The 27,936-nt window shown below is 56.3% G+C and overlaps 1 protein-coding gene across 5 annotated transcripts; it reads left to right on the plus strand.

Moving 5' to 3' along the window:
* Positions 1–3,424: 3,424 nt before the first annotated feature.
* Positions 3,425–27,915, plus strand: LOC131482554 (solute carrier family 66 member 2). 5 transcript variants are annotated; one of them, XM_058677139.1, is made up of 6 exons: positions 3,425–3,766; positions 7,587–7,720; positions 11,889–11,942; positions 14,549–14,584; positions 22,696–22,912; positions 27,045–27,373. In XM_058677139.1, the coding sequence occupies exons 1-6, from the start codon at positions 3,564–3,566 to the stop codon at positions 27,250–27,252; spliced, it is 852 nt and encodes a 283-aa protein (XP_058533122.1). In that variant the 5' UTR covers positions 3,425–3,563; the 3' UTR covers positions 27,253–27,373. The 5 variants fall into 5 exon arrangements, with proteins under 5 accessions (XP_058533122.1, XP_058533123.1, XP_058533125.1 ...); XM_058677140.1 differs by lacking the exon at positions 14,549–14,584; XM_058677142.1 differs by lacking the exon at positions 11,889–11,942.
* The last annotated feature ends 21 nt before the right edge of the window (positions 27,916–27,936 follow it).

Genomic DNA, 27,936 nt, shown 5'->3' on the forward strand with positions numbered 1-27,936 from the left:
ATCCAGGAAATGTGGATGCCACCCCTGCAGCCCCACCCTGTGCCCTGTGGTGGGGAGCCCTTCAGCATCTGGCCTACAGCTACTGCCCTTGGAGTTGACCCACCATGGGTCTGAGCTCCGAGTTGCATCCATGCATGTTCACTCAGCCACGATGTGCCTGCAGGTAGAGGCAGGACCACCCAGAGGTGGCTCAGAGGGCCTGTCTTGGCTGCCGCCCACCTACTGCTGCCTTCCTGCCCCCTTCCGTGTCTTCCTCAGGAGAAGCCAGGCCTGGCGCACCCAAGGGTGGCTCAGGTGTGAGGAATCCTGGTGGGCGGCCCCTGGCTTCCTTTTGAGTGGCAGCAGCCACCCACAGAGGCAGGCAGCATAGGTGGCTGCCTCACAGCTCCTGGGAAGGCCACACCTGAGACAATCCTGTCAGAACCACACACTGGCTTCAGAACAGACTTGCCTGAGCTGCCTCAGAACAGCCAAGATATCCTCTTCTGGAGAAAGTTCTCGAGCCTCTGCTCTGCTTCTCTGGGAGCACCAAGCTTTTCAGCCTCACCCAGGGAACAGCCCAGGTCACACTCACAGCAGGACCAGACGTCCTCTGCTGACTTCAGAGCTAGTCCCTTGCGGGTTCCAGGCAGTCCCCTCACTGCACCTAAGGGAGCTCACCCCTTGGTTTCAATGGAACATGTGGAGATACCACAGTCTGCTCTTTCCTCCTCTCCTCTCCCCTTCCATCCTCCCCTCCCTTCCCTTCTCCTCTCACCTCTTCCCTCCTTTCCCCCCCCCAAGGAGGGAGCAGGGTTCTCACTGAATGGGCCCAGGACCCAGCATGGAGTCAGGTCAGAGGCTGAAGCGGATGGTATGGTGGGGCTCCCAGGGGTAACCTCACCAAGGACTGCAACATAGACTGCTGAAGCATGACAGAAGAGTTCAAAGGAAGATTCTGGGGCCTGGTGCAATAGTCTAGTGGCTAAAGTCCTTGCTTTGCATGTGCCAGGATCCCATATGGGTGCCAGTTTGTGTCCCAGCTGCTCCACTTCCCTTCCAGCTCCCTGCTTGTGGCCTGGGAAAGCACTCTTAGGACCTTGCACCCATGTTGGAGACACAGAAGAAGCTCCCGGCTCCTGGCTTTGGGTCAGCTCAGCCGTTATGGCTACTTGGGGAGTGAACCAGCAGATGGAACGTTTTTCTGTCTCTCCTCTCTGTAAATCAGACTTTCCAATAAAAATAAATAAATCTCTCTAAAAAAAAATGAAGATTCTGGAAGGGGAGGCACTATAGGTGTGTGTGTATGTGATTCAGTCACAGGGTCGTGTGTCAGTCACAGGGTCACAGGGTCGTGTGTGTGTCTCAGTCATTTGGGTCGTGTGTGTATAATTCACACAGGGGTAAGTGTGTTTCTCAATCACACAGGGTTGTGTGTGTGTGTGTGTTGTAGTGCCCAGATGTTGAGATTCCCCAGAAATTACCAGGAGTCTGAGCCAATCCAAGTACACAAGGATGGTTTATTCAAGCTCAGCACATCCGAGCCTGGGTTCTTGGTTGAGAGCAGGCTGCTGGCTGATCGACTGGCCAGCCTGCCTGCCAGGACCAACACCCCTTGTGGCCCAAACAAATCATTCATAGGGGTTTTATAGGGGCAGTCCAAAATAGCTTGAAAAGGAGCAATTCACAACAGCCTGCAAGGTGAGGAAGAATACCACACATTCCCTACCTATCTCGGCTGGACAGCACATGCCTCCAGCAACTAAGGTAAGCACCCACTTAATAACTTGGAGCCATCTGTGAGATATCCAGACTTAGGTGGACCTTGATTCATAAGAATTGGGAACCATCAGTGCTAAAGGTCATACAGGCTGTCTGGCCTGCAAGTTCATACAGTTTCTTAGTAGTAATGAGCCATGAACAAATGGTTGGAATTTTGATACTGAGGATCTTCAGTGTCTCAGTCATACAGGGCTGTGTGTGTGTGTGTTTGTGTGTGATTCACACAGGGGAGTGTGTGTGTCTCAGTCACACAGGGTCGTGTGTATATATGTGTGTGATCCAGTCACACAGGGTGGTGTGGGCGTGATCTCTGATTCCTGGTAATGTCTAGAACAAGCAGGTCAGTGGTTGCCTGAGACCAGTAACTGTGGGGGTGGAGAGAAACTGTTTACTTAGTAAGTGCAGCATTTTATTTTGGGATGAGGGGCGTTCTGGAACTAGATGAAAATGCTGCACACCCAGCATTGTGACTGGATGAGGACAAATCCATAAAGTCCGTGGAAGATGGAGTTAAAAGATGTTTATTTTAGGGTCTGGCGGAGTGGCCTAGGGCTAAAGTCCTCCCCTTGAGCGCACCTGGAATCCCATATGGGTGCCGGTTCTAATCCCAGCAGCTCCACTTCCCATCCCTGCCTGTGGCCTGGGAAAGCAGTCGAGGACGGCCCAAGGCTTTGGGACCCTGCACCTGCGTGGAAGACCCGGAAGAGGTTCCAGGTTCCCGGCTTCAGATCAGCGCAGAACCGGCTGTTGCGCTCACTTGGGGAGTGAATCATTGGACGGAGGATCTTCCTCTCTGTCTCTCCTCCTCTATGTATATCTGACTTTGTAATAAAAAATAAATAAATCTTTTTTTAAAAAAGATGTTTATTTTAGTGCAGAAAACCTGAAGTCCGTGCCTTTAGGGTGTCCTTATAAAGTTCATAGAAAACATGTTATGAAAAAAAGTGTGTTAATCTCTGATTTTTTGCACTAAAACAAACTTGCGACTTTTTTCAGTGTAGTTTGTATGTAAAGTGCCCGTGAATTCCCTTTTAATAAAGTGGCCAATTCTCAGGGAGGGTCCGGACTCTGGGAGACGACTCCAGAAGGAGGCTGACCGGTCAGTGGCCCTTGATCGAAGCTTGTTTGCATGTCGAGGCGTCCCCTCGCCCACCCCCTTGACTGTGGGGGACAGGGCTCCTACACGCACATCTTCTCCACCCCGGCAACCGGCCGCGGGAACAGCAGCGTACGCGGCCACGTGGAAATGGCTGGGCACACTCTAGGACCCGGCGGAGCCGCCCGCCAGGCCGGCGAGGGCGGGGAGCCGGCGAGCGTGACGTCATGGGGCGGGTCCGCGCGCGGACGGCGGAGGGGTGCGCGGTCAGGGCGCGCGGACGGCGGAGGGGAGCGCGGACTCGGAGGGGCGGTCTGGGCGCGCGGACGGCGGAGGGGTGCGCGGGCTCGGAGGGGCGGTCTGGGCGCGCGGACGGCGGAGGGGTGCGCGGTCAGGGCGCGCGGACGGCAGAGGGGCGCGCGGTCAGGGCGCGCGCACGGTGGTGGGGCGCGCGGGTCGAGCGGAGCCGCCCGAGGCCGGGCCCGAGGGTGCGGGGCGGCGCCTCTCTGTAGCTCTGCCCGCCAAGTGCGGCGGGCCGTGAGCCCCGCCCCGCCCGGTGTCCCGTGAGCCCCGCCCGCCCGGTGTCCCGGGCCGTCCTTACCTTCGTTCCCTCCCGCCAGGCCCGACGGCGGAGCGCGCAGGTGGTGGAGACATGTGGAGGTGACGTTGCGCGCAGAGCCCGGGGGAGCGCACGCCCGCGGCGGGGATGGAAGCCGAGAGTCTGGCCTGGCTGCTGGCGCCGCTGCACCGCCTGGTGTCCTGGGGGGCGGCTGGGGCCATGGTCTTCGGCGGGGTGGTGCCGTACATCCCTCAGTACCGCCACATCCGTCGGACGCAGAGCGCAGAGGGCTTCTCCACCTACGTGTGCCTGGTGCTGCTGGTAGCCAACATCCTGCGGATCCTCTTCTGGTGAGCGGCTGGGACGGGGCCGGGAGAGGGGAGGCCGAGACTCCCTGGGACCCCGGAGCCTGCCCGGTCCTTCCCCTCTTTTCAGGCGGCGGAGTAGTCTTGGGCTCTCTCGGAAGGAGAAAGCGGCTGAGTCGCTCACCCACTTCTGCCCCTCTCCGGCCAGCAGCTTCCTCTTACCTGCTAAGGAAATAAACTGGTTTTAAGTGAGTCCAGGCCAAAAGGAAGAGGAGAGCCGGGCTCCAGCTGCTGCCCAAGGTCGGGAAGCAGGTGGGCAGCTGTCCCAGAACTTGGCCCTTGGACGGTCGTCACTGAGCCAGCTCCAGCTGACCCCACTAAGACAGACTTGCCTCATTTTGAGGACGTGGGGGTCCTGCTTTGTGTGGGTGGCCCTCCACTGGCAGGAGGCTGACTAGGGCCACCTTGCAGGGTGCTCTGTTGAAAGAGTTGAAAACTGCTTACTCTTCCACCTCCCACAAACTGAGTGACAGCGGCCAGGTGACTGGAGTGGCTTTGGGCGCAGTGCCACGGAAGCAGGTCCCGGAATGTAGCCTGGGCTGCCTTTGCTGCTCCCCTGCCCAGCTCCTGTTTGCAGACTTGGGGTTCTGTGGAATACAGCATAGTGGAGAGCTGCCGGGAAGGAAGTTCCTGAGAGTGGCTTTGCTCCCAGCACAACTCAGCACCCCAGACAAATTTCCTAGACTCTCACGTCACTACCAGGTGTACCTGGGCCCTGAATGTCTGGGCTAGGGTCTCATGGGTGCTGAACACTGCTCACAGGTGAGCCTGGAGACCCTGTACTCCGAGTCGGCCTGGGCCCATGGAAATTTTGTGTGGATCCAGGAGGCTGCGAGGGTAGAGAGTACTGGATCTTTGTGCAGCCAAGTGCCCATACCACATGTACACACAGCACACGTGTGCAGACAGGGCACATGTACACACAGCACATGTGTGCACAAAGGGAATCGAGATTGGTGTGGAGGAGGGAGAGTAGCTCTTCCCAGACCTGGGAGCTGGGTGACTGTGATGCTGGTGGGATGCAGAGCTCTTAGTGTGGGGTAAATAGGAAGTTAGTGTAGGATTGCTGAGCTTGAAGTCACACCCCCTCATGCAGTGCTGCTCTCCTTGTCAGAGTGCCCTCTTTCCCAGGATGCACATTTTTGTCTGGGAGCTGGATAGGGATAGCATGAAAATGGGAACTTGTATGTGTGCTGTGGAGTTCACCGATGGCCGCACCCCAGGAGAGAGGGTGCCCAATTAGCCTGGGCAGGGGGCTCTCGCCCTCTCCAGAGGAACACAGCGAAGGGGTTGCAGGTGATGTCTGTCTCTCCCCCCCTCCTCTGCTCCTCCCTGTTTGTGTTCATGCTCTCTAACTTTATCACTGTTCGCACTGCATTTATGCCAGGACTTGGAACGTGTATCTTGGTGTGTGAGAGGAGCCCGGAGTGAGAAGATTAGCGCGGTCCCCCCATCACTATACAGGCACCGGAGAGTAAGGATGAGGCCGATGGACCCTGTGGGACTGTCATCTTGGTCATGGTTTTGGCCACATCCTGAAAGTGCATATGCACTGGGTGGAGATTGCAGTGTCAGAAGCCTGGGCAGGGGGCTGAGAGACGTTTGTGGACTGTGATGGAGAAGGGGAAAGGAGCCAGGTGTGTGCCGGTTGCTGACCGGGTGCTCCAGTCCTGTCATGCAGGAAGTTGAGGGGCGCAGCGTGTGTGCCTGCTGGCGTGCCCACGGGAGCAGCACTGGCATCTCTGTCCCTCAGCTCAGACCTCTGTGTGCACCAACTTGCAGGAGTAGAGTACAGTGCTGTCCTGCTGGCTCGGCAGCTCAGGTGGTTAGGATGAAAGGAGCTGGAACCAGCCTGGCTGGTCAAGGTTGGCATGTGTTTCTTCGGCTTTGTGAGAGGACGCAAGTTAGACTTACTCTGCTGTGTTTGAGAGCTGCTGGATGTGGCCTGTCTCCATCCTCGCCCTTCTAGCTGCAGGTATGGCCTGTGGACACCAGGCTCATCCCCCGTGTTTGCAGCGGTTGGAAGTGGTCTCTCCCGAGGACGTGGTCAGGGCTCACACTCAGTCCGATGACCAGGAGTGAGGGTCATGGCCTCTTTAGCTGCTGGCCTCACCCAGGCTCTGTGCTCTGAGGGCACAGGGGTCATGGGTGATACTCCTGTGGGTGTAAGCCTGCCATGCCTAGCCTTTGCCCTGGGCACACAGCAGTCTGTGTCCAGCGGGTTCTGGTCTGTCCATGTCTCTGCATGGCTGCCTTGCTAGGCCAAGCTCTGATGAGACTGCAGGATCCCCAGTGGCGTTCTGCCCTTCCAGGCCCTGGCTCTCTGTCACCTCTGCCGGCCGCTGCCTTGTTCCTGTCCCTTGGGATGGCTGTTGTCTGCAGGACTCAGTAGCTTCCAGGAGATGTGCCTGGGATGTGGGCTCGGCCTGGCCTTGGCATCTGTTCTGTGCAAGCAGCTGGGCAAAGTGGGGCCCCAGTTGGGGAAGACCCCATGGGAGGGTGCCAGATGTCCTGTCCCCTCAGAGCCCCGCGGAGACCACCACTCACCCTGGTGGTGAACATGGACTTGAGGGTTGGACACAAAAGCAGATCCAAGTGTGGCTTTCCTGTTACCAGGACATTTTCCCGGGTGTTGAAGCAGACTTCTCCAGCTGGGCCATGACACCAGGCTGCAGGCTTAGGCATTGTTGCCCATAGATCGCTGGCAGTGAGGCCACTGCTAGTGTTGTGTACTGTCTGGGCACTTGGGGTTCTTCTCGGAAATCTCAGGTCAGTAGGACTCGGGGCTTCTGCCCTGTTTTGCCAGGGCCTTGCTTGGCTGCTGCTTCTCAGAAGACTCACTACCTTCCCCCAGGCCTGGGCCACAGTGGGCCCTGCTGTGTTCCCCATGTCTGGGATTTCAGCGATTTGGACTGTTGAGCACACTTGGACTTTGGTGTTAGCCACCAGTTTAAGTCTTGGAAATACCCTTTCAGGCCAGAGAACCCCAAACCAATTCTCACCAGAACAGGCAGACTGGGGTAGGGTCTGGGCTCTGAATGATCAGGCAGGGCCAAATCTCACCCTGGTCCTGGTGGCAGTGGGTCTGGATTTCAAAGCCATCCACTCTGGGTCTGGGACCTATGACCATCCACTCTAAGTCTGGGTCCCACAGGCATCTGTGCTGGTTCTGGGACCTATGGCTGTCCACACTGGGGTCCCACAGCCATCCACACTCGGTCTGGGTCCTACAGCCATCCATGCTGGGTTTGGGACCTACGGCTGTCCACATTGGGTCTGGGTCCCATAGCCATCCACTCTGGGTCTGGAACCTATGGCCATCCATGTTGGGTCTGGGTCCTTCGGCCATCCATAGCAGGACCATAGGTCCCATTGTGGGACCTATGGCTGTCCATGCTGGGTCTGGGTTCTCATGGCCATCCATAGTAGGTCTGGGGTCCCACAGCTGTCCACGCTGGGTCTGGGGACCCATGGCTATCTGCTCTGGATCTGGGTCCTTTGGCCATCCGCACTAGTTCTGGGTCCCACAGCCGTTCATATTGGGTCTGGAGTCCTATGGTCATCCACACTAGGTCTGGGGTTGTATGGCCATCCACGCTGGGTCTGGGTTCCCATGGCCATCACTGCTGGGTCTGGGTCTCCACAGCCCTCATCGCTGGGTCAGGGGTCCCATGGCTGTCCATGCTGGGTCAGGGGTCCCACAGCCGTCGTCACTGGGTGAGGGGTCCCACATCTGTCCACGCTGGGCCTGGGCTCCCGGTGCTGCCACCGGCTCCCCTGACCTGCAGCCTCTTTCCCTCCCCAGGTTCGGAAGGCGTTTTGAGTCCCCACTCCTGTGGCAGAGCATTATCATGATCTTGACCATGTTACTGATGTTGAAACTCTGTACTGAAGTCCGTGTGGCGAATGAACTGAACATAAAACGCCGCTCGTTTGCAGGTTGGTGACTGCGGCTTTTGAAAATAGAAGTTGACTTTCAGGTGTCTGAGTCAGCAAGTGTGGTGTGTCTCCTGTTCCTCAGATGAGGCAGGAGCCGCTTCCACTGCACCAGATGGCCCCTCTGCCTGAGATCAGTTGTGCACTTGGTGCTGAGTTGAGTTCAGCAAGAGTTTTAGATGTGAAACAATTTGGGAGAGTGTTGTCTCACTGCCAGGGCGAGGGGTGATAGCCTCCCTGCAGCTTCCTTGTTTGGGCCTCAGTTTCTCCCTCAGAGCTGGACATGTGTCCATCTACCAAGGCCCAGGCAGGCAGCATCTCTGGCTTCACATGTAGTTGCACTGGGGTCGCATATACCTTATCCTGTGTACATGCAGGATCATGCTCTCACGGGCTGCTTGGAGAGGACACACAGGGTCTGCACATGCTGTGTGCTACTAACACACTTGGCACATACTTAGGATGTGGGCTTCTGGAACAACACACACAGTCTGCATGCTCTGTTCTACTCACCCGTAGTACACATAACACATGGCAGCCCTGGCCATTCAGTGACTCAGAGCAAACAAAGGAGTTCTTCTCCACTGGACATTCTCTGTGTCCCTGCGGGAAGGTACTCTCCGGGCTAGTGGTGCTCATCTCCTGCTGGTCCCCCTCTAGGCCTTGGGGGGTCTAGTCTTGGGCCATAAGGGCCATGTTGCTGGGGAAGGGTGGGCCTGTGGTTCTTCCGAGGGGCTGCTGTGGCCTGAGACCTGTGTGGCTCTTTCTGATTTTGCCCTCCTACTCTTGAAGAGGGCCGTTCCTCTTGCCTTCCACATACCTTCCAAGTTGAGGTGAGCATCCTTGTGGAACCAGGCTACCTTTGGCTCTGCCCAGGTGTCTGGACAGTGCTGGGCAATTGAGCCATGGAGACCATGCCAGGCTTGCTTCTACTGGCTTCGCCCTCTTCTCTCCCTCCCCTGTCCTCCTCTCTCAGTCTCTGGGCTCTGATTTGAGTTGAAATTTCACCAGGCTGGAGCCAATGACACCACCCTGCCCAGAGAGCTATGTGCCGGAGGCCAGCCAGAGTCGGGAGGTCAGAGCTGTGGGCTCAGATTTCATCGGAAGTATCTGGAACACTGGGACGTGGTTGGTGTCTCTCCTACGAAAGCTGTTAGCGTGAGACCAGCTCTTGAAGCCCTGTCTGAGATGTTGTGGCACAGGGAGGGTCCGTGTGGACTGCGACCAGTGGGCTTAGGAGGGGCTCTGCCAGCACACACTGGGCATGTCTGCTGTCAGGGCGCCTGCTGTTCTGGCCGACTTCTCAAGAGGAGCATGTATGCTTTGTTCATCAGAACTGAGTTGAAGCCCTGAGTCCCAGTTGACAGGGCTCTGCAGGCCTGGAATCCAGATCTCCAACAGGTGGCTCTGCCACAGTGGGCAGAATCGAGAGCCCCTGGTGTCCACACGTCAGTCCTCTGGGGCTGAGGGATTCTGCTTGGGATATGGCCCTGCAGTACTTGTGGATCCTGCTCAATCCCAAGAGTCCCCGACTCAGACACTAGGGGTGTCACTCACACCATGCTATTTGAGTATGGGTCACAGCTCCTTCTCTGTGAGCCACACAACATGGGCCCTGGTATCTTCCAGGGTCACTTGGACGAGACATGTGGTTTGGTTCATTTTCTCTTGGCTGTCAGAAGTGGGGAGGATGGGGGAGAAGTGCAAGGCTCTGGGTTAGCTGCCAGTTCCTCTCAGTGTGGGAGGTTCTACCTGAACTCACTCTGGAGCCAGTGAGGGCTCTCAGCTCATCCAGCCTCACCTGAGGACCGAATGTGTATGTGTGTGTGTGTGTGGCCCCAACCATTAGTGTGAAATCACTCCCTGCTCTCAATGGATGGTCAGGTGTCCAGAGAAGCCGTCAGCATTTTCTAGCTGCCTTTTGTAGGGTTTTCAAGTTCAAGGTCACCAGTTCAGTTTGAAAGTTAAAGAAGCACACCTGGTGTGGGAGAAACAGCAGGTGACTAGGAATTGTAAATATGAATTTGTTGTTTGATTCCAAGGACCACAAGTGCCCTTGTGTCCCCAGCCCAACTAGCTCCCGTGTGGCCCTCTGTGTTCTGGGCAGCCGGCCAGCAACTGTGTGGACCTCTCTGTTTTGTGCAGATCCTTGTCCCCAACCTGGCCAGCTCCCGTGTGGACCTCTGAGTCTCTGTCTAAGCCTGTCCAGACCCTGGTCTTTGGCTTGGCTTGTGGGGACTCCCATTGTCAGGTTCCCTGTGTCGGTTGTTGCCAGCTGGGCCACGGCCAGCCCTACTGGTTTCTCTTGGCGATGAGTGTATACCCCTGGGCAGGAGTGATAGGCCTCTCCCTGGATTTTCATGTTGACTTGTAAGTCTTTTTTTTTTTTTTTTTTTAAGATCTATTTATTTTAGGGCCCAGCATGGTAGCCTAGCGGCTAAAGTCCTTGTCTTGCACGTGCTGGGATCCCATGTGGGTGCTGGTTTTAATCCCGGTGACCTCACTTCCCATCCAGCTTTCTGTTTGTGGCCTGGGAAAGCAGTGGAGGATGACCCAAAGCCTTCAGACCCTGCACGTGCATGGGAGACCCGGAAGAGCTCCTGGCTCCTAGTTTCGGATCAGCGCAGCACAGGCCATTGCAGTCACTTGGGGAGTGAATCATCGGACATTTTATTTTTATTGTAAAGTCAGACATACAGAGAGGAGAGACAGAGAGAAAGATCTTCCTTCCACTGATTCACTCCCCAAACAGCCATAATGGCCAGAGCTGAGCCGATTCAAAGCCAGAGCCATGAGTCAAGAGTCTCCTCTGGGTCTCCCACACGGGTGCAAGACGATGATCCTAAGGCTTTGGCCATCCTCCACTGCTTTCCCAGGCCACAAGCAGGTAGCTGGATGGGAACTGGGGATGCTGGATCATGAACCGGGAGCCAGATGGGATCCCGGTGTGCTCAAGGCAATGGCTTTAGCTGCCAGGGTACCATGCTGGCCTGGCTTGTGAATCTTGTAGTGAAAAACATGTTTGTTCGCTCTTTCTTCTGGGTGTGGATGTAAAAAGTCATTTGTGTGGTGTTGCCTTGCCGGTCCAGACTCTGGTTGCTCAGTCTCTGACTGCGAAGCCTCGTCAGTTTCCCCACCGTGGACCCTGGCCTAGCCCGGGATCACCAGGATGTCACATCCCGTATCAGGGGACTGGGTTTGGGTCCCGGCTCTACTCCTTCCTGCCTTTGTGTCCTTAGGAGGCAGGAGCGATGGTACAAGAACTTGGCTCCTTTGCTACTCCTTAGATTGAATTCCCTGTTCCCAGCTTTGGCCCAGTGATATGTGGAGAGTGAATGGGCAGGTGGGAGTTGTTTGTCTCTGTGTGCAAATAAATCAATAGGCTTTTCAGAGAGGGCCCTGTGGTGTCTGCACTTCCTGTGCATGGCCAGGGTCTGTCCTTTCTCCCAGAAACCTCAAGTCGGGGACATGGCACCTGGAGACTAGCCACAGTCTGTGTGGGCACTGTGCATCTGGGAGGTTGGGGATTGTGCTGGGCCTTTTCTGTGGGCGAGAAATGTTTCACTCATGCATATAGGTGGCTCGACCTCAAGCCTGTGGTGACCTATCCAGGCCATTTCACCTAGCCTGTGCTTGGCCCTGTCTGTTTCCCAAGACACACATGTGTGATGGGACTACATCACACGCATGTGCCCTGCAGGGGTGTGAGGCAGGGAGGGGCTGCCAAGGGAAGCTTCTGCCGCCAAGCCGCCGTGGCAGGCCGAGCCTAGCTTGGGTTGTGTTCTCATGCTGCATCCACGTGCTGGGCAGTGCAGCTCTTGAGTGGGGATGCCACGGTGTGTGTGCTCCGAGAGCAGTTCCCTTGGTGCCTCAGGAAGTGGCCTGGGAGGTGGGCTGTGCAGCTGGAGCATCATCCCGTGGGTTCCCTGAGAAAGCTGGCCCCTGAAGGTCACCCATGTCCAGGGCCGTCACTGAGTGTGGGGCAACCATTGCACTTTCTTAGAGGTTTGGGAGAGGGTGAAGGAAGGTGGTCCGCAAAGAGAGATGGAATCGGAATCTTTCTGTTTCTTTTAAAGAGATGCTAAATGGGAAATGCAGCTGTTCACCCTGCTAAAGCTGCGTGTTTTTTGTCTTGTCTTTCTGTGTCTTTCTCTGATTTTTTTTTATGTAGCTGCTGATATTAAGGATGAAGGAAGCAAAGCACCCCCCAGGCGGTCCTATCTGGGTATGTAGTAGGTAGCACCTGCATGGACTGCTCCGCACCTGTCCACTGGCCCTCCTCCCTCATGACTACCTTAGCGTACTGAACCTTGTTACCAAGCATGGCGTGTCTGCAGCCTGCTAAACACCCCCAGCACTGCATGACATATTTCCTAGGAGCCTGTGTGTCTCTGTGTGTGTGCACATGTGTGAATGTGAGGGGGGGAGGAGGGAGGAGGGAGGGCGATGAGCAGGGTGAGATGAAAGGGAAGGGCTCTCACCATCTTCATTATGTTTATTGCAGAGTCGTTCTCTTTCTGATGCTGCTGCAAATGTCATTGCCTTTTTTTCTATCTTGATTTGCTCATTCTAAGTTTTTTTAGAAAGAACATTGATTTTGCGTAGCGACCTGCGTCCTACCCACTTGCTGAATCCGTGTTGCTCCCAGTCGAAGCTCAGAATGTTTTGGATGCTTTTCCTGGGCTCTGCACCTTCTGTTTCTCATTCTCTTGCCCAGTTGCGTTTGATGGAAGAGGAGAGATGGGTGTGCTTCTTTTGGTCTTAGAGCTGGAGAGAAGGTGTCTACAATCTTAGCTTCAGCTGTTCTGTCATCACCTTGTACTGTGAGGAGGGACCTCTGAGTTGTCTTGGGAAGTTTCTCTGACAAGTGTACTGGAGGTGACCCGAGCTTACCTGAGTTTGTCATGGTACTCTCATCCCCTGCTCAGTCTGAGAGGGGTGCTCCAAAGCGACATCTTACGTGTCAAGAAAGCCTGAGTTCTTGAGTGTGTCACGTTTACCAGTGCTGGTCTGTGCCTCATGTTGACCTGTGCCCCATGCTGGTCTGTGCCCCATGTTGGCCTGTGCCCCGTGCTGGTCTGTACCCAGTGCTGGTCTGTGTCCTGTGCTGGTCTGTGGCCCATGTTGGCCTGTGCCCCGTGCTGGTCTGTGCTCTGTCTGGTCTGTGCCCTGTGCTGGTCTGTACCCAGTGCTGGTCTATGCCCTGTGTTGCTCTATGCCCTGTATTGGTCTGTGCCCCGTGCTGGTCTATGTCTTGTGCTGGTCTGTGCTCTGTCTGGTCTGTGCCCTGTGCTAGTTTATGTCCTGTGCTGGTCTGTGCCCTGTGCTGATCTGTACCCAGTGCTGGTCTATGCCCTGTATTGGTCTGTGCCCCTTGCTGGTCTATGTCTTGTGCTGGTCTGTGCCCCATGTTGGCCTGTGCCCCGTGCTGGTTTGTCCCCCATGCTGGTCTGTGCCCCATGTTGGCCTGTGCCCTGTGCTGGTCTGTCCCCCGTGCTGGTCTGTGCCTTGTGCTGCTCTGTCCCCCGTGCTGCTCTGTCCCGCATGCTGTTCTGTCCCCTGTGCTGGTCTGTGCTCTGTCTGGTCTGTCCTGTGTGCTGGTCTGTCCCCTGTGCTGGTCTGTGCCCCGTGCTGGTCTGTGTCCTGTGCTGGTCTGTGCCCCGTGCTGGTCTGTCCCCTGTGCTGGTCTGTGCTCTGTCTGGTCTGTCCCCTGTGCTGGTCTGTGCCCCGTGCTGGTCTGTGCTCTGTCTGGTCTGTGCCCCATGCTGGTCTGTGTCCTGTGCTAGTCTGTGCCCCGTGCTGGTCTACGCTCTGTCTGGTCTGTCCCCTGTGCTGGTCTGTGCTCTGTCTGGTCTGTCCTCTGTGCTGCTCTGTATCTGTGCTGGTCTGCGCTATGTCTCCCTGAACAACTTTGGGCTTAATACTCAGGCAACACTGACCTTAAGCAGGGTTGAGTGGTGCTGCTTCATTTCTGTGTTTAATGAGAGACTGCAGAGGTTATGATCATTGTTGTTGAAATCCTTAGCATTGCCTGGGGACTGCCTGGCTTTGGTCCCCTGGTCAGAACTTGGCCCAGTCTGCTTCTCTGCTTGTGCACTGCACTGATAGGATAGCCTCCCTGCTCACGGTTCTCATCTGGGGGGTTGCTGCCAGTGGGCCTCCCGTGTTGCCCCTCTCAGTCATCTGCGGCCTCTTGCTCACCCTTTTGTTGGCCCAGCAGCAGACCTGTTAGTCCTGATGGATATCTTTGAAGAAAAAACTTTTGACTCTCTATGTTGAGCTTTTACTGTTTTCTAGTTTACTTAATCCCAATGTTATTATTTCTTCCCTTTTGCTTGTTTTGGGCTTAACTTTTTTTTCGAGTTTCTTAAGGTGGAAGGTTCCATTATTGGTTTGAGGTTTTGTTTTCTTGCATCAGCATTTGCCGCTAACCAGTGCGATGGCCATGCCTGTCCACTTTGGCTGGTCGTGTTTGAACATTTTTTGGTTTCCTGGACACATTGATTACTTAGAAGTGTTGTTACTGGCTTCAACTTGATCCTGAGTCCTTGTAGTATGTTAATGGTGCATTGAAACTGGTCCCACCTGTGGTGCGTGTCCTGCTGTTCAGAAGGACTGGTTTACCAGGCCTGGGTAGCTTGTGGGGTGTGGTATGTGCTTGAGCTGATCAGTGTGCCAGGCCTGGGTGGATTATGGGGTGAGGATGTGTACCTGGGATGATTGGTGTGCCAGGCTGGGTGGCGTGTGGGGTGGGAGTGTCTGCTTGGAGCGTTTGTTGCTCATTGGCATTGATATCTGCAGCTCTGTTCAATTCTCTCTTTCTCTCACCAGATGTTGCTTCATGCACTTTGGGACCCTGCCCGGTGGGTATGTTCATGGCTGTCACACTGACGGGCTGACTTTTTGTTACTCTCATGCTTTTTTGTTTGCTACCTCTGGTACTAATGTAGACACTGTGAATCCTGTGGTTGCTACTGGACATAGTAGTTACCTTTTTTTATTCTTTTAGCATTTTAGTGTCTTTTGTAGGCAGCGTGTTGAGTCTTTGCAGAATCTGTGCTGCTCTTTGCTATTATTGCTTATTTCATTCATGGTCAGTGTGATGTTGGATTTATATCTGAATTTTACTTTCCATTTTCTGTGTCTCTCATGTCTTTTTCTTGTAGGTGTTTTCAACTGTTGCTTCTTTGCAGCTTCCTTTGCTTTTAAGTGAATACTTTCTTGTGTAGCATCTTTTTTTTTTGAGATTTATTTTATTTTTATTACAAAGTCAGATATACTGAGAGGAGGAGAGATAGAGAGGAAGTAGAGCTGCTGGGATAAGAACCAGCGGCCATATGGGATCAAGGCGAGGACCTTAGCCACTAGGCAACGCTGCCGAGCCCAGGTGTAGCATCTCAACTCAATAATGATATTTTAAATTTTATTGCTTTTCTCAGCTTTTTTTCTTTTCATTTTATTTGAGAAGCAAAGAGCCGAAGAGAAAAACATCTTCTATCCGCTAGTTGACTTCCCAGACGCCTCCATCACTGCCTCCCGTGGTCTGCATTAGCAGGTGGCTGGGATTGGGAGCAGAACTGGGATGCAAACCCAGACCCTTGTGTGTGGGACTTGGATTTCCCTGTGGCGTTGTCACAGCTGCTTCTGGCACCAACTTCACCTGGCCCTCCTCACTTCTCTGTGGTCACACACACACACAAGGTTTATTTATTTTTCTTGGAAAGGCAGATTTTTAGAAAAGATTTATTTGTTTCTATTATAAAGTCAGATATACAGAGAGGAGGAGAGACAGAGAAGATCTTCCGTCCAATGGTTCACTGCCCAAGTGAGCACAACGGCCGGTGCTTTGCCGATCTGAAGCCAGGAGCCAGGAACTTCCTCCAGGTCTCCCACGTGGGTGCAGGGTCCCAAGGCTTTGGGCCATCCTCGACTGCTTTTCTGGGCCACAGCAGGGAGCTGGATGGAAAGTGGGGCTGCCGGGATTAGAACTGGCACCTATATGGGATCCTGGCGCATTCAAGGCAAGGACTTTAGCCACTGGGCCACGCCGCCGGGCCCTGGAAAGGCATATTTACAGAGAGAAACAGAGAGAGAAGGATCTTCCATCTGGTGGTTCACTCTCCAAGTAGCTGCAATGGCCCGAGCTGAGCCATTTGGAAGCCAGGAGCCAGGAACTTCTTCCAGGTCTGCTACACAGGTACAGGGTCTTAAGACTTTGAGCCATCTTCTGCCATTTTCCCAGGCCATAAGCAGGGGGCTGGCTGGGAAGTGGAGCAGTTGCGACATGAACCAGCACTTCTGGGCTGAGGATTGTCCTGGTCCCGCTCTGTGGTCTGAGTCGCCCTGTATGGTCGCTTCCTGTAGCATTCCACCTCTGCTGTTGTTGCATGGTTCTTTGTGGAGTCCCTGGACCAGCACAACGTGTCTGTGTGCAATGGCTGTCTGGGTGAGTTAGGAGAGAATAAAGGCACTGTGGTCTGTCTCCCCTGAGCTGTGGCTTCTTTGTGGCATCACTGGCTTTCCACATGGAGAACCTACCCTCTGTTCCCTGTGAAGCAAGTCAACTGCTGGCAGCCCAGTCTCCCAGCCCTTATTTCTGTGGGGGCTGCTGTACTTGTAGCCTTTCATAGAAAAGATTCTTTTGACTGGCAGAGCCAAGGGAGAAGTTGAGTGAGAGAGAGGGAGGAGAGGAGGAGAGAGAGCTTCTACCCACTGATCTACATGCCGCAGCAGCCAGGTCTTGGCCAGGTTGAAGCTGGGAGCCATTAACTGAGTCTGGGACTCCCAGTACCCATGTACTTGGTCTGTCACCTGCTACCTCCCAGGTTCGGGAGAGAAGCTGGGTTGTAAGCAGAGGAACCAACCTTGAGCTGACATGGATATGGATGTCAGCACTACAGTTAGCAGTAGAACCCACTGCTATGATGCCTGCCCCTTACTATGAAGGCAGCCAGACCGTAGGGGCCATGGGTCAGCCAGCCGGGACATAGGGGCTTGGGTCAGCCAGCCGGGACATAGAGGCCGTGGGTCAGCCAGCCGGGCCGCAGGGGCTTGGGTCAGCCAGCCGGGCCGCAGGGGTCGTGGATCAGCCAGCTGGGCCATAGGGGCCTGGGTCAGCCAGCCGGGCCGCAGGGGCCTGGGTCAGCCAGCCGGGACATAGGGGCTTGGGTCAGCCAGCCGGGACATAGAGGCCGTGGGTCAGCCAGCCGGGACATAGAGGCCGTGGGTCAGCCAGCCGGGCCGCAGGGGCTTGGGTCAGCCAGCCGGGCCGCAGGGGTCGTGGATCAGCCAGCTGGGCCATAGGGGCCTGGGTCAGCCAGCCGGGCCGCAGGGGCCTGGGTCAGCCAGCCAGGACATAGAGGCCTGGGTCAGCCATCTGGGCCACAGGGGCTGTGTGTTAGCTTTCAGTTCCGTGTGCTCTCCCAGGACTACAGAACCCCACAGTTAGCTGTTGGGTTTACTGAAGTTTCTTGGAGTGCATAGGTGCCTTGCTCCTGGTCTCCCCGTCCCTGGTGTCTGTTGATCAGATCCTGTTGTCAGTGTGGCCCCTGTGTCTGCAGGATCGGGTGTGGTGTCAGACAGGACCCCCAAGTCTTCAATGCCTGGGCAGTTGGGGTCACTGTTTTGGTCTCTTCTTTGAGTCTCTGACCCTGGTCTCTGAGCTTCCCTCTCTTTCTGGGCACATGGGGTGCTGCCGGTCTTGGCGCATTCTTGGGTGCTGCTCATTGCCCAGTCCTCTTTTTTCTGCATCCTGCAGATTGTATGATGTCTGCCAGGTCAGCGTGAAGGTTTTGTTTGCATCGTACATGAACCTCAAGTGTTCATGTGGTTCTGCTTTGCTTGTTATCTTCACTGCCTCCTTGTTGGGCAGTAGTACCCTGGTCTTCCCCAGCTTAGTCCGTGTCCAAGACTTGCAGGCAGTTTCTGTCCAGCTTCCCCCTGGGGACTGAGCACTCCACCCCTCTGTGCCATCCTCTAGTACGTTAGACACTCGAGGTGCCTGTACGAGCAGCTGGGCTGCCTACTGCTTCTGGGCTTGGCTGCACTGCTGCTTCATTGGCCAGCTCTGGCCTTGACCCTGTGGGGGTCAGTGCCATTGTCTCTCAGGCAGCTGATGTTGTCCACCAGCTGCTTGCTCACTCATGCATTGCAGTGTTGGTGTTGGTTGCTGAGGTCCAGCCTGGCTCTGTGCCCAGGTGGGCTCTTGGCTGCCCGTCCTGCTGCTCCTATATGGTGACTGCATTGCTCCCTCTTCTACTCCCCACCCAGGTCCTTGTGACTTCTGTCACCTGGGAGCTTGAGGTAGTCATACCCATGGGGAGCGCAGCGGAACTCATGTGTCCAGGAGCCCATGCAGGGGCAGTGGTCAGCCTCTGGGGGCAGGTGCAGTGCAGGTTTTGGGGGGCTTGTGGGCTCTTGGCTCTCTGTACTGGCCTGGTCCTTACATCCTGGGGTAAGCTTGGGCAGGTGGGTGGTCACACAGTGGGGTGAACTGGGGTGGGTAGGTGGTCACATAGTAGCCTCTGCCCCTGCTATGTGGTTGGAGCTGGTGGGGAGGTGGGTGAGGATCTGAGGCTCTTGGAGCTGAATGGGCAGAGAGGAGGGGGCTGACAGCTTGCACTGGCCCTGAGAAGAGGGAGCCCTGTAGGGGCTGGTGGCCACTGGCCCTCCTACCCTCCAGGGACTTCCTGCTGTGTCCTCTGATGGTGACTCCTGGGCTGTAGTGGCTGCCGGGTCAGCCTGGACTGTGGTCTGTCCAGCTCTTTAGGCCCAGCTGCTGCCTCCTGGCCACCCGTCCTAGCCTTTTCTGGTGAGGAGTGCCTGTGTTCTCTGGAATCCCTTTGCAGGCTATGACATGCTGAGAATGAGGGACTTGGTGCCCTCCAGGGATCTCTGCCCAAGTCACCAACCAATGTGGCGGTCAGGGCAAAGGAGGCGGAACACGTGAGGCAATAAGAGTTGCTGCTGCTGAGAGTGGTGACCATGGTGTGTGGGGGAGGGTAGGCGGCCAGGTGGACCTGGTCCTGGGGCCACAGGCGGCTAGAGGTGTGAAACCACACATCTCTCACGGGAGATGCTGGCCGGGCTGCGTGGGCCTCCTGTTATTCTCCATCTTTCAGGTGGTCAGTGCAGGCTGAGTGCCTATCCATGCAGGAAGCCCTGCTTCCCGGAGCCTGCTGGGCTACGCCCTGCCCAGCCCATGTACCCCCTGCCTGTAACTTCTGCCTGCTCTGTCCTCTGCCCTGGTGTCCTTGGCCCCTGGTTGGCAGGCATCCTGGCTGGCACTGCTGTGTGAGCCCTGGAGTCCAGCCACCCGGGCTGGAACTGCCTCCCCGGCACTGTGGCTGCTCCATATCTGCTGCCTCTGGCCCGAGCTTGGTAAGCTCTGGGCTTGGCCAACTCAGCTGGCGTCCAGCCTGGAATCCCTAGGGCGTGTCCAGCGGGCAACCTGGGCGGGGTCCTGGCTAGGCTGAAGCTGACACTGCACCTGCTGCCCCCTGAAAATAGAATGAGAGCCATGTGAGAGCCTCGTGCTTTGGGAGTTCCTGGTAACACATGAACAACAGTAGGAAGAGGACTGCTGTTGGCTCGACCCTGAAGCTGTCTGTCTGTCTGTCTACCTGCCTGCCCTACCTATCCATCCATTCATCCACCCCATCATCTACTTGCTTACGCATTCGTTCATCTCTCCGTCCAGCTTTCCACCTGTGTGTGTCTCAGGTGTGGGTTTGGGGCTGGCTTGGCTCCCTCAGGGAGGGCCTCCTTCCCAGCATCTTGGAGTTTGGGGCCCAGTGCTACTGCAATGCTGGAGGCTTGTGGGTTCCCAGTGGTCATGGGGTGCACACAGGGCTGGAGGGTTGCTGGCTTGGGCGGAAAAGTACTCTGCTCTGCGAAGTGGCGTCAGCTTTGAGGTATGGAGCCGTCCTGCCTCACTCTGGAGGGCTCCTGGCTCTACCCCCTACTTCTTTCCCCATGCTTCTGTGGCCTTCCCTGGGCTTGTGCCAGGGACTTGGCACCTTCTGAGAGCTAGATGGTCTGTTGCTTTCCAGTAGCCCTGGGGACCTTCACCCTACTGGCTGCCCTGACTCTGGGTCATGCTCAGAAGGACGTTGCTGGAGCCACAGAGGACAAGCCACATGAGGGCACTCACGGGCTGTTGCAGCCAGCCCCCCTGTGTGACTCCCCTTCCTGGTGTGGGCCTTTGAGGGCTTACAGGTGATGCTTGTGCACCTGGAGGTCTTGGCGGTCCTGACCCAGTAATGAGTGTGGCCCGCGGATGCCAGTGGCTTTCTGTTTTGTACCCTGGTGCTGGCACTTTGGGAGAGTGTTGAGTGGATTGGGGCATGCTCACGTCCAGTAGTGTGCCCCTTGCATGGGGGAGGCTCCTGCAGCACGGTCACAGCCCTGTGTGGCAGGGTTGAGGTCTTGAGTCTGCATGATGGGCAGTGAGTGGAGCAGTGTCCTCTTCCACCCCCCGCCCTCAGGCCCAGCAAGGTGCAGATGTGTGGCTTCCCAACCCCCTGCCAGGGAGGGACCTTCCCCAGCTGATTGCCATGAGCCGCAGGCCTCAGTGGAGGCTCAGATGGAGTGGAGTCCACCTTCCCTTCAGATGATGGAACTTATGACCACACTGTGTGTGACAGACTGAAGGCCTCATGTGGCACAGGCGTGATGCATGGCAGTCATGTGAGTGCTGGGGTGTCTGTGTGTGCCCTGACAGGACCCTCGCTCGGGTAGAGCAGAGGGGCTGCCTATTTTTTTTTTTTTTAAGATTTATTCTATTTTTATTACAAAGTCAGATATACTGAGAGGAGGAGAGATAGAGAGGAAGTGGAGCTGCCGGGATCAGAACCAGCGGCCATATGGGATCAAGGCGAGGACCTTAGCCACTAGGCCACGCTGCCGAGCCTGGGGCTGCCTATTTGTATTCTGGATCAGGTGCTAGCCTGCTTGTGCGATGCCATCCCTGGGTGGATGCTGGCCCCAGTCACCCTGACCTCTCTGTGTAAACATGGCAGAAAACCCCGCTCTGTTGCAGACAAGAGGCTGTCGGCTCTGTGTGCCACAGTCAGAGGCTCAGGCTGGGGTCACCCCGTGTGCCGTCCTGTGGGATGCTGGGGCTGTCAGTGGCAGGGATAATGGGCAGGCCTGGACGCCTTTGCTGGGTACTCCCTGAATGAGGGATTACCATGAGCCCATCGCTGGCATGGACGGGCCCAGCAGGGCTGTGGTTTGCATGTGTAAGAATGGCGACTCACAGAAGCCGGGAGGTCCACCAGGGTCCTGTCTCCGGTCTTAGCCCTGAATGCCTCATGGCTTCATCTTCGAGCTGTGTGTCCTGAAGGAGGCCTTGTCTGCCCTGTGCCTGGTGACCCCAGTACTTTCTGTGGTGAAAAAAAGCATAGCTTCTGCCAACTTGCTTTTATTTGTTTGTTTTTTATTTTGACTGGTTTAAGGTTTGTTTACTTATTTGAAAGGCAGTTACAGAGAGAGGAGAGGAGAGAGACAAAGATCTAGCATCTTTATGGTTGGAGCTGGGCCAGGCTGAAGCCCTGAGTTTCTGCCAGGTCCTTGTGGGTGCAGGGGACATCCTCTGCTTCTTCCCAGGCATTGACAGGGAGAGGGAGAACAAATGGAGCAGCCAGAACTTGAACCAGCACCATGTGGGCTGCCAGCACTGCAGGTGGTGGTTTGCTTTGCTGCACCACAGCAGCAGCCTCTGGCGGCTCTAGGCTGAGTTGCTGGTTTGAGGGTTTAGGATATTCTGTTTGGGAAACAGCCGCTTTCATGGAAATGAGATGTTCAGTTTTTCTCCCAGTCTATGGCTTTTTCTTCTCTTAATGGTGTTCAGCAACAAGTGGAAATTCCAAATTTCTATGAAGTCCCTTGTCAATTTGTTCATAAATGTAACAGAAATTATTTATTTATTTAAAAGAGACAGATATCCTATCTGCCTGTTCACTTCCAGAACCTACATTTGGTTTGGGTCAGGATGTACATTGGGGTGTCCCTTGTGGCTATGTGGAGTGTGCATCGAAGTCGGCCCTGTGGCTACATGGAGAGTGCATTGGGGTGTCCCTCGTGGCTGGGCCACAGTGTGATTAGGGTCTGCCTCATGGCTGGGCTGAGTGTGCATTGGGATATCCCTCGTGGCTGGGCCTCAGTGTGATTAGGGTCTACCTCATGGCTGGGCTGAGTGTGCATTGGGGTGTCCTTCGTGGCTGGGCCACAGTGTGATTAGGGTCTACCTCATGGCTGGGCTGAGTGTGCATTGGGGTGTCCCTCGTGGCTGGGCCTCAGTGTGATTAGGGTCTGCCTCATGGCTGGGCTGAGTGTGCATTGGGGTGTCCCTCGTGGCTGGGCCACAGTGTGATTAGGGTCTGCCTCATGGCTGGGCTGAGTGTGCATTGGGGTGTCCCTCGTGGCTGGGCCACAGTGTGATTAGGGTCTGCCTCATGGCTGGGCTGAGTGTGCATTGGGGTGTCCCTCGTGGCTGGGCCACAGTGTGATTAGGGTCTGCCTCATGGCTGGGCTGAGTGTGCATTGGGGTGTCCCTCGTGGCTGGGCCACAGTGTGATTAGGGTCTACCTCATGGCTGGGCTGAGTGTGCATTGGGGTGTCCCTCGTGGCTGGGCCACAGTGTGCATTAGGGTGTCCCTCGTGGCTACGTATAGAGTGCCTGAGCAGGAGGCTGAGTGGGTAAGGAGCAGGACTCATGCTAAGGCACTCCCAGTGGGATTTGGTCACCCTGAGTTGTGTCCCACCACAGTGCACACTGCTGCCTACACCCATCCACCCACTGCTGCCCACACACCTGCCCACATTCCACATAAGGCTCCCAACAAGAGTGCGGGGCAGAGGGGGAGGTAGGTACTGTGAGCACCATCTCTCTGCAGGGGTGGTACCCTGGTTTGCCTGGTTATGGAGGGAAGGGGATGGATCCTAGCTCACCTGCCCTTCCCCTCTCTCACTCTCAGACTTCGACCCCCATCACTTCTGGCACTGGAGCAGCTTTGGGGACTACGTGCAGTGTGTTCTGGCCTTTGCGGGTGTGGCTGCCTATATCACCTACCTGTCCATTGATTCGACCCTGTTTGTGGAGACCCTGGGCTTCCTGGCTGTGCTGACTGAGGCTATGCTGGGCCTTCCACAGCTCCTGCGCAACCAGCGCCACCGCTCCACCGAGGGCATGAGGTAGGGCACGGGAAGTGGTAGGGGAGAGGGCACTGTTTCCAGCTCTGCTGCTGATTGTAAAGAGGAACCCATAGCAGGGATTGGCTAGGGTGGGCTGGGCTGTGAGGACAGAGCTAAGGACGAGGGGCAGTGTCCATCATGGACACTGGGGCGGGGCAGGGGGCTTCTGGGCTTCCCGCTGTGGGAAATGGGGGTTAAGGCCTGGAGGGACTCCCCCACCATGGTGTGTGCTCCACTGGGCTCCCATGGGCTGTGTTGGGACATATCTAATACACGTTTTACATGGTGTATATAACATGCGTGAGTATAGCAGCCCCAGAGGAGCACACAAACCCAGTGGTTGTGGCACATCTTTGGTCCAGTGTTGTGGGTGGGCTAGGAGCTGGGGGTGCTGCCCTAATATGTCCAGGACCCATCTGCTCAGGTGGCTGATCTCCACATGTGTTCAGTAGTGTACGTATGGATGTGCACATGTACACTCAGACTTGTCCACTGAAACCACTGACCCAGGAGATGGCCTCTCCATGGCCTGAGGCCACTGCAGCCTGTAGTGTCCTGGGTCCGGGGACCTGCCGATAGGGAGAGAACATTCCCATGAGGTCCTGTTAGGCCCCAAGTGGGAAGGCAGGGGTGAGGGCTTTATCAACCCTGGCTTCCAGGGTCTCCTGCCCAGAGTTCCCAGTGTTGGTCCGGACCTGGTGGGGCCTCAGCCACTCTGTGCCATCAACATGAGCTGTGATGGTCCCCCACTGTGGGTTTCTCTCCAAGGGCTCTGGCCATCGAACATGGAGGGCTCTGCCTTCCTGGGTCTGGGCATCCACCTCAGAGACCAGGGCACAGCTGGCCTTGCACTGCCCCAGCCACCTCCCTGACCATGGCAATCAGGCCACAGGCTGCCTGGCTTTTCCTGATTCTCTGTAAATGCACAAAACCATCTTCAGGTCAGGGCCCTGGTTTGACGGCTCCATGGGAGCTTTGGTGAGTTGCTTGTGGCTCGCTGCATGGAGAGGAGGCACAGCACAGTCCCCGCAGCCTGGCAGAAGGGGGCTCTTCACCATGTGTATGTTCCTCCTCCCATGGGCCTGTGTGTGTTCTCTGCATTATCTGGTTTCCCAGTGATGTTGAGGACAAGGGGATGTTGCTGTTCAATGACTGTTTCACCATGGCTAGGCCATGTGTGGCTGGGAGTGAGCTTGTAGGTTACATGGAGGCCCAGGTGGCAGTGGCCGTCTATCTAGGTTTCCAGGAGCCCACATGCGGGGTACACACAGAAGGAGTAGATGTTGTGTTGTCTGCCTTCCAGAGAACAGGGTACCGTAGCCTCACCCTGGGCCCCCTGCTCTGTGCTGGAGCCGAGCGTGAGTGTCGGGCTACCCAGGCTGTCTTTCAGAGCAAGTCATTGCAGGGTGGCCATCCCTTGCCTGATGCAGGGGATGGGACATGGGATGCTGGCTCTGTCCTGACACACCACATGTCAGTGCTGCACCCCAGGTGTGGCTGTGGCTCTGTCATGGCTGCTGTAGTCTCCAGGTGCTAAGCCAGTGCGACACTGGGCCTCCCAGGCCTGGTGCTCCTGCCTGGCCCTCTTGAGTGGCTGCCCCTCAGCTGCCCTGTCTTTCTGCTCAGGTCTGAGGTCCCAAGTGGGTGCTCTGGGACTCATGGGGTGGAAGGTCCAGCCAAGGACCAGAGGAGGTTTGAGACAGCGCAGGTGGCAATGCCTCGGTGGACAACAGTGGGACAAGCCTCCCCCTCCCGCAGCGACAACCAGCCCAGAAGCAGCATGATCTGCAAGTGGGGCGGAGACGGGGGCTGCACAGGCAGACCCCTGGCCCCTGGGCCAGAGCAGCGCATTCAGCAGAGGAGGCTGGACAAGGGGTGGGCAGGTAGGGTTCAGAAGCTGGAGTCGTACCGTGTGTCACGACTGTGGTGAAGCTGAGGCAGGACTTGGTCAAGGAAAGACGCTGAGTCTGCTAGAGCTCCACTGTGTGCTTCCATGAAATGCAAACTCAAAAACAGCGTCACCTTCTGGGGAGCAGTGACAGCCGGAGGGCAAGTTGGGCTCCTTTATGGAGCCACATGCTGACAAACCCTCCGCCTGAGTCTTCACCCAAAAACTCTAAAATAAAAATAGACTGCAGACTAACCTAAAGTAGTCAGAAGGCAAACAGGAGGTGAGCATGGTGGAGCTAAACATCAGACAGCTCATTGGGAAAGATCACCAGCTGGATCAGACCGTGATCCGGAGTGGGAGTGGGAGACCTCATGAATGAGCAGGGCTGGGGCGGGCCTTGGGGTGCGGTGGGTCAAGCCACTGCCTGTGATGCTCATTTCTGATCCAGCTTCCTGCTAAGGCCCCAATGTAGGGTGGGGGGTGGAGGCAGCTGCTAATCCAGCCCTTGGGCCCCGGCCACCCACTCGGGAGACCCAGGTGCAGTTCCAGGCTCTCAGCTCCAGGCTGGCCCAGCTTCGGCTAATTTGGGAGTTTAGGGAGTGCACCAGCAGGTGGAAGACCTCACTCTGCCTTCTAAGTGGACAAAAATAAGTAAGTAGGAAGTGGGGATGTGACCGCCCAAACAAGGTGGGCTAGGGCCCAACTGTGCTGAGGTTGCACTTGTGGGGTGAGGCTGCAGGCGACGTCTGCAAGGGAAGGTGATCAGCTGCTCCAGTTCTAGAAGCGCTGGGCACAGACTGCACCTGCCACCCAGGGCCTCCTTGGCCATGCCACACCTGAGGTCATTGTCTAGACTGTGACCCCAAGGAGGGTCTGGTCCTGAGTGGAGGTCAGGTGAGTCTGACCACGCCCCCGGGGTGTGCAGGGTCAGGGATTCCATGCAGTGGGAGTCAGGTGAAGGGGCCCCTCCCGGACAGCTGGAGTCAGCATGTGTTGCTTGGGTCCGGGGCCAACTGGGAGTGGTGTGTGGGGATAGTGGAGGTTGGAGTTCATAGTGTGGCAGGTGCAGAGGTGGGCCACCACCAGGAGGGCCACCGTTGCCTTGTTAGTGGGAGACCCCAGGGCAGGAGAGGACCCAGGCTGGGGCAGCTTCAGCCATCTTGCCTAAAACCATAGTTAAAACTGCAGATCACAGGCAGCCCAGCAGCTCATATGCTGGGAGCCCACCCTGTCAGCCTCTGCCAGGGGTGGAGCAGGTTCTCAGGCTCTCTTCTCTTCCCCTGCTGATCCCAGACATGGTCTCCCTGGCTGCCTCTCAGCTGTCTGACAAAGCTGAGTGCTGCTTCAGCTACTCTTTGTGTAGCTCTGGTACCTTGGCTGTTGTCCAGGCAGGAGTTGAGGGGTCTGCATGGCCCCTGGTGATGGTGACCCCAGCACAGGACCCCTGGGCTCTCACCATCTGTGTCGTATGGGAAGAGAAGCATGTGGGGTTATCCAGGCCTTGGACATCATAGGCAGGTGTTTATTCCATGGTCCCAGGTATGGCTAGAGACGCCCACACATCAGGAGACTCTCTGTCAGATCACTCCTTAAATGCCCAGACCATGGAGTACACTAGCAGGAACCTAACCACTTGGGCGTTCATTTGCTGCCTTCTGAGATGCAGAGTTGGCAACTGAATGGAGACTCAAAGCTGGACACTCCGCTGTGGCATATTCCAGGTGTGACAGCAGCCCTGCTCCCAGGCAGTCCATCTGGGCCCTGAAGTAGCAGACAGAAGGAAGCTGGGGTCATCCCTGGGTAGCCTGAGGTTGAGGAGTGTCCTCACTTCTAGGGGCCCCATGTTCACCTCTGTTTTGAGGCTCAAGGGTACCTCTTCTCCCCAGCCTGGGGCTCAGCCTGTCCAGCCTGCCTGCAGCTTGAGACTAGTGGAGTGTACTTTGAGCAATTGTGCTATGCTCACTGCTTGGCACACCTCGGAAGATGAAAAGGACAAGAGTGGCAATTGTGGTCATCTGGAGGGGACATTGCACTGTGAATAGGGATGGAAAGGTCCCCCGGGCACCCTGTACAGCTGTCTGGATTGGCACTGGCCTTTCTGGCCAACACCTCTGGCCAGGAGGTGGGTTGACCACCCTACCCAGAGGCAGGCCACAGAGGGGTGGGAGGAAGTGAGCCCTGCTCCCCACCTGCCCTGTCCCTGAGTCCCGTCCAGCCACTGACTGCTTCTTGTCTTCACAGCATCAAGATGGTGCTCATGTGGACCAGTGGAGACACCTTCAAGACGGCCTACTTCCTGCTCAAGGGTGCGCCTCTGCAGTTTTCTGTCTGTGGCCTCCTGCAGGTGTTGGTGGACCTGGCCATCCTGGGCCAGGCCTATGCCTTTGCCCGCCACCCTCAGAAGCCAACACCCCATGCTGCTCACCCTGCCAGTGCCAAAGCCCTCTGAGGCCGCCAAGGAGGACTCTGCTGTGGGACTAGGCAGCAGGCAGGCTGCGGTGCCTACAAGGGGCCAGCTGGGTCTTGGTGTAGGGTGCAGGCTGACCAGAGGGTGGTGGGCCCCTCCAAGGGGACAGGAAGAGCCAGACCAGCACTATGTTAAGTGGTCCTCAGCGTCATGCTGGTACCTGTCTCAGCCCAAGGCTGGCATCTTGGGTGAGGGCAAGAGCCTATAGCCTGGTTGGGGGGGGCGGCACAGATTGCGGGAGCAGAACATTATAGGTGGCAGGCAGCACCTGGAGTGCAGTCCACCTCCTCTGCCCTTGTCAGCTCTCCTGTCACTCAGGCTGTGCTTGCTGCCACATTTGACCCAGCTGCTGTCGCCTGTACTGCACAGGGATGTGTCTGTCCACGGAGACAGGATTTGTGTGCGGCGTTGGCCCCTCGGCTGGCTGAGTTGGCTGTACTGCTCACCCGTTGCACCTGGGCTGTATAAACTTCATCCAGATGCCATGTCCTGTGTGCCCCTCTGGGCACTGCCCTGGGGAGGACTTGGGGAGGAGGGGCTGCCTGGGATGCACTGGCTGCTACAGACTCTTCTGGGAGTGCTGGGCACTCTGAGCTCATGCAGAAATAAACTTCTGAAGGCTGCCTGGTTGCAGCTCTTGGCTGAGCCTGGCCTCAGAAAAGGGCG

This window comes from Ochotona princeps, chromosome 18, assembly GCF_030435755.1.
Source record: "Ochotona princeps isolate mOchPri1 chromosome 18, mOchPri1.hap1, whole genome shotgun sequence".
NCBI classification, from domain to species: Eukaryota; Metazoa; Chordata; class Mammalia; order Lagomorpha; family Ochotonidae; genus Ochotona; species Ochotona princeps.

What these genes read in the sequence shown, in the direction of transcription:
- LOC131482554 (XM_058677139.1), top strand. Translation starts at nt 3,564, where the DNA reads ATGGAAGCCGAGAGTCTGGCCTGGCTGCTGGCGCCGCTGCACCGCCTG. An exon ending in AAAACGCCGCTCGTTTGCAG is followed by an intron (nt 7,721 to 11,888) that starts GTTGGTGACTGC and finishes TTTTTTATGTAG; the next exon opens with CTGCTGATATTAAGGATGAA. An exon ending in CGCTCCACCGAGGGCATGAG is followed by an intron (nt 22,913 to 27,044) that starts GTAGGGCACGGG and finishes TTGTCTTCACAG; the next exon opens with CATCAAGATGGTGCTCATGT.